The sequence below is a fragment of the Oncorhynchus keta genome, unplaced genomic scaffold (genome assembly GCF_023373465.1).
Source record: "Oncorhynchus keta strain PuntledgeMale-10-30-2019 unplaced genomic scaffold, Oket_V2 Un_contig_3269_pilon_pilon, whole genome shotgun sequence".
Classification (NCBI taxonomy): domain Eukaryota; kingdom Metazoa; phylum Chordata; class Actinopteri; order Salmoniformes; family Salmonidae; genus Oncorhynchus; species Oncorhynchus keta.
The window spans coordinates 99,122-107,705 of record NW_026287167.1 but is presented as its reverse complement, the minus strand read 5'-3'; the positions used below and the strand labels follow the sequence as shown (position 1 = coordinate 107,705).

The following is an 8,584-nucleotide window of genomic DNA, read 5'->3' as shown; positions in this document are numbered from 1 at the left end:
ATTGGACAAAACCCACAACCAAAACAAACACATTACTTCCTTTATTGGACAAAACCCACAACCAAAACAAACACATTATTCACCATTCACTTCCTATTGGACAAAACCCACAACCAAAACAAACTCATTATTCACCATTCACTTCCTATTGGACAAAACCCACAACCAAAACAAATACATTATTCACCATTCACTTTCTATTGGACACAACCAAAACAAACTGCAACTGCATTCAACCAGTTTGTGGTTTCACAAGCTTAATGTGTGTAATGAATATGGGATCAAATACAACACTTCTGACTACTGTAATACGCTACGTTAACTTATCCAAATGCTTCTGACTACTGTAATACGCTACGTTAACTTATCCAAATGCTTCTGACTACTGTAATACGCTACGTTAACTTATCCAAATACTTCTGACTACTGTAATACTGTAATACGCTACGTTAACTTATCCAAATGCTTCTGACTACTGTAATACACTACGTTAACTTATCCAAATGCTTCTGACTACTGTAATACACTACGTTAACTTATCCAAATGCTTCTGACTACTGTAATACGCTACGTTAACTTATCCAAATGCTTCTGACTACTGTAATACACTACGTTAACTTATCCAAATACTTCTGACTACTGTAATACTGTAATACGCTACGTTAACTTATCCAAATACTTCTGACTACTGTAATACTGTAATACGCTACGTTAACTTATCCAAATGCTTCTGACTACTGTAATACACTACGTTAACTTATCCAAATACTTCTGACTACTGTAATACGCTACGTTAACTTATCCAAAGGCTTCTGACTACTGTAATACACTACGTTAACTTATCCAAATACTTCTGACTACTGTAATACTGTTAACTTACGGCTTCTGACGTGTAACTTATCCAAATGCTTCTGACTACTGTAATACGCTTCTGACGTTAACTTATCCAAATGCTTCTGACTACTGTAATACGCTACGTTAACTTATCTAAAGGCTTCTGACTTATCTGTAATACGCTACGTTAACTTATCCAAATGCTTCTGACTACTGTAATACAACTCTACGTTAACTTATCTAAAGGCTTCTGACTACTGTAATACACTACGTTAACTTATCTAACAGCTTCTGACTACTGTAATACTTCTGACTACTGTAAACTTATCTAACAGCTTCTGACTACTGTAATACTGTAATACGCTAACTTATCCAAATGCTTCTGACTACTGTAATACACTACGTTAACTTATCCAAATACTTCTGACTACTGTAATACTGTAATACGCTACGTTAACTTATCCAAATGCTTCTGACTACTGTAATACGCTACGTTAACTTATCCAAATGCTTCTGACTACTGTAATACACTACGTTAACTTATCCAAATGCTTCTGACTACTGTAATACACTACGTTAACTTATCCAAATGCTTCTGACTACTGTAATACACTACGTTAACTTATCCAAATGCTTCTGACTACTGTAATACACTACGTTAACTTATCCAAATGCTTCTGACTACTGTAATACACTACGTTAACTTATCCAAATACTTCTGACTACTGTAATACACTACGTTAACTTATCCAAATGCTTCTGACTACTGTAATACGCTACGTTAACTTATCCAAATGCTTCTGACTACTGTAATACACTACGTTAACTTATCCAAATGCTTCTGACTACTGTAATACGCTACGTTAACTTATCCAAATGCTTCTGACTAATTCACATTGGGGGACTAGATACATAAAGTTTCTTTGATTTCTTAATCGTAAAACAGATATCATCAAAATCCCCTCAAATAAAAGGTGACGTTCTTAACTGTGACCACATATAAAACATTTGATCTCAAATCCCAAATTCTGGAGTACAGAGACACATTTGTAAATGTTAGTTTCACTGTCTAAATGTATACATAAGGGAGTGTAAACCTCTGCTCCTCCTCTCCTTCCCTCCAGACTCCCTGCAGCTCTCTGTCTCTGAAGAGGAGGTTCCCCCTGAGCAGCAGCACTGTGAGCAGGAGTGGAGCCCCAGTCTGGGACAGAAGGACCCAGAGACCACACATATTAAAGAGGAACAGGAGGAAGTCAGGACCAGTCAGGAGGAAGAGCAGATTCAAGGGCTCTTTGATACCAAAGACTCCATATTCACTCCTTCCTGTGTGAAAAGTGAATGTGATCTGGAGAACCCATGTCAAGAAGCCGTACTCGCTGAACACCCAACTCTCAGTCCACTGAAAACATCTAAACTACAGTTGTTGAGTGTGTTTTTAAATGAATGTTTAACGACATCTGCTGCTGTGGAGATTTTTCGTGCGATTGAGGAAACAGTAGTGGAGTACCAGGAGGAGAATGATCTGCTACGGAGACTGCTGGGGAGGACACCGGTGATACCTCTATGTAGAATAGGTACGTATGTAGATCTAATACCTAGTTATCTACGGTTCTACTTAGTTAATAAACTGTTTCCCGTAACAGGAATCTCCATTGCATCCATTTTTAAAGACCAGTTTATAGCTAAGATTCACCAGGCATAACTAAAAAGTTATCTGTCAAGAAAAGATCATTGAAATAGCTTATATAGCACAGCCTTTCTGACTCCAATGCATTTCATCAGAGACGGTCAGTATGTTTACGTTCACACTAGTAATTCCATATTATAGTGATGTCAGTAGGCTGAGTACGGCATCGGTCCTGTCGACCCCTGACTCTGCTCATCTTCAACGCTGTGAGGTCATAATAGAAGTAAGCATTAGAGGTCGACCTCTACTAAGCATACGGTGATCAGAACATCTAGTTTTCTGAGAAATCTTTCAAATTACTAGGACGTGTACAAGCTTTATTAAAATATCAAGTTTGGGAGCAGAAACTATTTATCTGTATCGTACATTATTTTAGCTCCTGATATTATTTAGGATCAATGCCAATAAAGACATTTTCAATTAAAAAATCGTTGAGATCTATAATTCACATTTGTGATTCAAGTGTTCTATTTAATTGTGTGGTATATAAATAACCTCTGCTCCTCCTCTCCTTCCCTCCAGACTCCCTGCAGCTCTCTGTCTCTGAAGAGGAGGTTCCCCCTGAGCAGCAGCACTGTGAGCAGGAGTGGAGCCCCAGTCTGGGACAGAAGGACCCAGAGACCAAACAGATTAAAGAGGAACAAGAGGAAGTCAGAACCAGTCAGGAGGAAGAGCAGCTTCAAGGGCTCAAAGACTCCATATTCTCTCCTTCCTGTGTGAAAAGTGAATGTGATCAGGAGGACCCACTTCAGTCCTTGACTCTTCCCCAAATCCAGACTGTGGAGAACAGAGAGAGAGACTCTAAACCAGTGGATCTCACACCTTTTGTCACTGTGACCCACATTAAGGGTCTCAACATTCCCTGTGACCCTCCAGATAATCAAAACAATGCCTCCAGCCACAGTTCAGCCGTAAGCAGCGACACAGTAGGACTTGACAGCAGCCCACCATTAGATCCCAGTTCACCATTGGATCCCAGTCCACCATTGAAGAAACACTGTTCCAAACCCAACACCACAGCTAGAAAAACTCACCACTGCCGTGACTGTGGTGCAACATTTGTTCTGAAAGCTGACCTGCAGAGACATGTGACTCTCTTCAGTAAGATACCCAGTGAATGTAGTTCCTGCCAAAAACGCTACAACTCCACCTGTAAACTGAAGGCCCATGTCCGACTCTGTCACAGTGGTCAACCCTGCACCTGCCCTGTTTGTGGAAAGACCTTCAAACTCAAAGGAGTTCTGTCCAGACACATGAGGATTCACACAGGAGAGAAATTGTTTACCTGTGGTGACTGTGGGAAAGGCTTCAATCGGAAGGAGACCTTAACTACGCACAAACTGACTCACACTAGAGAGAAACCATTTAGCTGTGGTGACTGTGGGAAAAGTTTCAATCGGAAGGTGAGCCTAACTGAACATAAATTGACTCGCACAGGAGCGAAACCATTTAGCTGTGGTGACTGTGGGAAAAGCTTCATTCGGAAGGTGAGCCTAACTGAACATAAACTGACTCACACAGGAGAGAAACCATTTGTCTGTGGTGACTGTGGGAAAAGCTTCAATCGGATAGGGCACCTATCTGAACATAAACTGACTCACACAGGAGAGAAACCATTTAGCTGTGGTGAATGTGGGAAGAGCTTTATTCAGAACAGGGCACTAAGTAGACATTTACTGACTCACACAGGAGAGAAATCATTTAGCTGTGGTGACTGTGGGAAGAGCTTTATTCAGAAGTGGGACCTAAGGAGACATAAGCTGACTCACACAGGAGAGAAACCATTCACCTGTGGTGACTGTGGGAGAAGTTTCAATCGCAAGGAGACTTTAAGTACGCACAAACTAACTCACACCAGAGAGACACCATTTAGCTGTGGTGACTGTGGGAAGAGCTTTATTCAGAAGGGGGTCCTAATGAGGCATATACTGACTCACACAGGAGAGAAACCATTTAGCTGTGTTGACTGCGGGAAAAGCTTTATTCTGAAAGGGGACCTAAGAAGACATATGCTGATTCACACAGGAGAGAAACCATTCACCTGTGGTGACTGTGGGAAAAGTTTCAATCGCAAGCAGACCTTAACTACGCACAAACTAACTCACACCAGAGAGAAATCATGTAGCTGTGGGGACTGTGGGAAAAGCTTAAATCGGAAACATCATGGCTGCTCAGTCTGTGATAAAATATTAATTCAGAAGACTAATCTGCTAACACATGAAAAACAACCACAAAGAAAGTAAATGAGGACACAGAGAGGAGACTAAGAGAGTATTGAGATACACCTGTGGACCAACTCTAACTGGTCCTCCTGATCCTGCTCAGTCCAATGTGACAGTAATTATATAATGGGGCTGTTGTCTGAACCTAACAGGCAATGTTGCTGCTCTTTGTGTATGAAATTGACAATCTGCAGTTCAGACAACCACCACTTTTTAGGTGAACAACTGAGGGATGATGTTGGAGAGTTGTGAACACTCAATGTCGTAGACAGATATGGATACAAGATCTGATGCAGGTTTTCCAATAGGCGGCCCGTTGGTGGTTTTATTTGGCCCACTTTTCATGTGTAAATAGATTTACAGTACCAGTCAGAAGTTTGGATACACTATATATAAGTATATAAGTATTCGGCCCCCTTGAACTTTGCAAATGTATACGGAGACTTGATTACACACAGGTGGATTGTATTTATCATCATTAGTCATTTAGGTCAACATTGGATCATTCAGAGATCCTCACTGAACTTCTGGAGAGAGTTTGCTGCACTGAAAGTAAAGGGGCTGAATAATTTTGCACGCCCAATTTTTCAGTTTTTGATTTGTTAAAAAAGTTTGAAATATCCAATAAATGTCGTTCCACTTCATGATTGTGCCCCACTTGTTGTTGATTCTTCACAAAAAAAATACAGTTTTATATCTTTATGTTTGAAGCCTGAAATGTGGCAAAAGGTCGCAAAGTTCAAGGGGGCCGAATAATTTCGCAAGGCACTGTACATTTAAGGGTTTTTCTTTATTTTTACTATTTTCTACATTGTACAATAACTTGCCACCCAGGTGTATCCAATCTCAAGAAATTGTAGAAAACATCTCCCTTATATAATCAATGTGAGCATTACTTAACCAGGGGAGTAGTGATTGGATAATGGGGGATGTTTTGTAACCATTAGAGTAGTGATTGGATAATGGGGATGTTTTGTAACCAGGGGAGTAGTGATTGGATAAGGGGGATGTATTGTAACTAGGGGAGTAGTGATTTGATAAGGGGGGGTTGTAAAACCAGGGGAGTAGTGATTGGATAAGGGGGATGTTTTGTAACTAGGGGAGTAGTGATTGGATAAGGGGGATGTTTTGTAACCAGGGGAGTAGTGATTGGATAAGGGGGATGTTTTGTAACTAGGGGAGTAGTGATTGGATAAGGGGGATGTTTTGTAACCAGGGGAGTAGTGATTGGATAAGGGGGGGTTGTAACCAGGGGAGTGATTGTGATTTTTGTAACTAGGGGATAGTGATTGGATAAGGGGGGTTGTAACCAGGGGAGTAGGGATTGGATAAGGGGGATGTTTTGCAACCAGGGGAGTAGTGATTGGATAAGGGGGATGTTTTGCAACCAGGGGAGTAGTGATTGGATAAGGGGGGATGTTTTGTAACTAGGGGAGTAGTGATTGGATAAGGGGGATGTTTTGTAACTAGGGGAGTAGTGATTGGATAAGGGAGTATTCCTGTATTGTGTGAATCAGATGTAACTGGTTGAGACAGGAGTTTACCAGCGAGGCTGGACTGTATATAAGTCATTGTTGGCAAGTCATTTTTCTTTGTCTGCAGACGGCCTGTTTTTAGGACCTCTTTCTCTCTGGGGCCTTTTTGTTAAATATTCTACTGCTGTATTTTGTTGTTGTTAACTTGTTATCCACACATGCAGGGTCATATAATTAGTATTTTTCTTTAGGAGCAACAGGATTGTGTTTCCTGGAGGTGGAGAGTTGGGGAGACCATAGGATGTGTAGACTGATTATAAAGGGCTTTGCTTGAATAAATACTGGCTGTGCATTTCCTCTGGAGGGGCCACCGACCCAAATCGACCAGAGGGTATCCTCTTTGTTACTGTGTTGGGTTCATGCTTTGGGGTGTGTATGAAAATGTCTCAGCATGACAAGGTGAGTATACCTCTTTCGTCTCGTGGGACACTAGGTCCCATTACGGTGAGGAACTCCAGGTCCACAGGTGAAGGGTTTGTGACGCGCATCCCTGGGTGTAAAACAAATCACATTAACCGTTACTCATCCAATCCAAGCCATGACAGGGAGACATAGTGGAGTGGTAACGTGGTGCAAGCAGTTGATCCCGACGCCTCTTGGATACACTGCAGCATCCACCGAGAGGCTCTTGGGTACACTGCAGCATCCACCGAGAGGCTCTTGGGTACATTGCAGCATCCACCGAGAGGCTCTTGGGTACACTGCAGCATCCACCGAGAGGCTCTTGGGTACACTGCAGCATCCACCGAGAGGCTCTTGGGTACACTGCAGCATCCACCGAGAGGCTCTTGGGTACACTGCAGCATCCACCGAGAGGCTCTTGGGTACACTGCAGCATCCACCGAGAGGCTCTTGGGTACACTGCAGCATCCACCGAGAGGCTCTTGGGTACACTGCAGCATCCACCGAGAGGCTCTTGGGTACACTGCAGCATCCACCGAGAGGCTCTTGGGTACACTGCAGCATCCACCGAGAGGCTCTTGGGTACACTGCAGCATCCACCGAGAGGCTCTTGGGTACACTGCAGCATCCACCGAGAGGCTCTTGGGTACACTGCAGCATCCATCGAGAGGCTCTTTGGTACACTGCAGCATCCACCGAGAGGCTCTTGGGTACACTGCAGCATCCACCGAGAGGCTCTTTGGTACACTGCAGCATCCACCGAGAGGCTCTTGGGTACACTGCAGCATCCACCGAGAGGCTCTTTGGTACACTGCAGCATCCACCGAGAGGCTCTTGCTGCCAAAGGAATGCCTGACAGGTTGAAAGACGTTTTGGACACTACAGTGAAAATGGTTAACTTCGTTAAACAAGGCTCCTGAACTCTCGTGTATTTTCTGCACTATGCCATGATATGGGCAGCGATCATGTAACACTTTTACAACATACAGAAGTGTGCTGGTTATCAAGGGGCAAAGTATTGGCATGTTTTTTTTAATTGAGAGACGAGCTTAAAGTTTTCTTTACTGACCATAATTTTCACTTGTCTGACCACTTGCATGATGACCAGTTTCTCACACAACTGGCCTATCTGGGTGATGTTTTTTCTCTTGATCTGAATCTAGGATTACAGGGCGTCTTTTTTTTACAACTATATTCAACGTGCGGGACAAAATTCAGGCTGTGATTAAGAAGTTGGAGCTCTTCTCTGTCTGCATTAACAAGGACAACACACAGGTCTTTCCATCATTGTATGATTTTTTTGTGTGCAAATTAACTCAAGTTTACTGACGATGTCAAATGTGATATGGCGAAGCACCTGAGTGGAAATTATACAGGTACTTTCCCGAAACGGACGACGCAAACAGCTGGACTCGTTATCCCTTTTCATTCCCTGCCTCCAGTCCACTTACCGATATCTGAACAAGAAGGCCTCATCGAAATTGCAAGAAGCGGTTCTGTGAAAATTTAATTTAATCAGAAGCCACTGCCAGATTTCTGGATAGGGCTGCGCTCAGAGTATTGGCAAATCGCGCTGTTAAAAGACACTGATTCCCTTTGCAATTACTTACCTATGTGAGAGTGGATTCTCGGCCCTCACTAGCATGAAAACTAAATAGAGGCATAGACAAAGTGTGTGGAAATGTATTTACCTCTTAAGGATCTGACCCTTTAAAAAAAATTGGGGGCCTAAAATGACACCCAAATCTAACTGCCTGTAGCTCTGGCATTGAAACAAGGATATGCATATTCTTGATACCATTTGAAAGGAAACCCTTTCAAGTTTGTGGAAATGTGAAATGAATGTAGGAGAATATAACACAGATCTGGTAAAAGATAATACAAATAAATAACCAACCGTTTTT

General features: G+C 42.3%; 1 protein-coding gene across 1 annotated transcript; it reads left to right on the top strand.

Annotated features, from left to right (window-relative positions):
* Window positions 1–1,960: 1,960 nt before the first annotated feature.
* Window positions 1,961–5,953, top strand: LOC118376488 (oocyte zinc finger protein XlCOF6-like; the record flags this gene model as incomplete). The annotated part of the gene is made up of 2 exons (XM_052507846.1): window positions 1,961–2,408; window positions 3,044–5,953. Coding segments are annotated over 2 exons (2,169 nt in total), but the record flags the coding sequence as incomplete, so codon positions are not given.
* Between the last annotated feature and the right edge of the window lie 2,631 nt (window positions 5,954–8,584).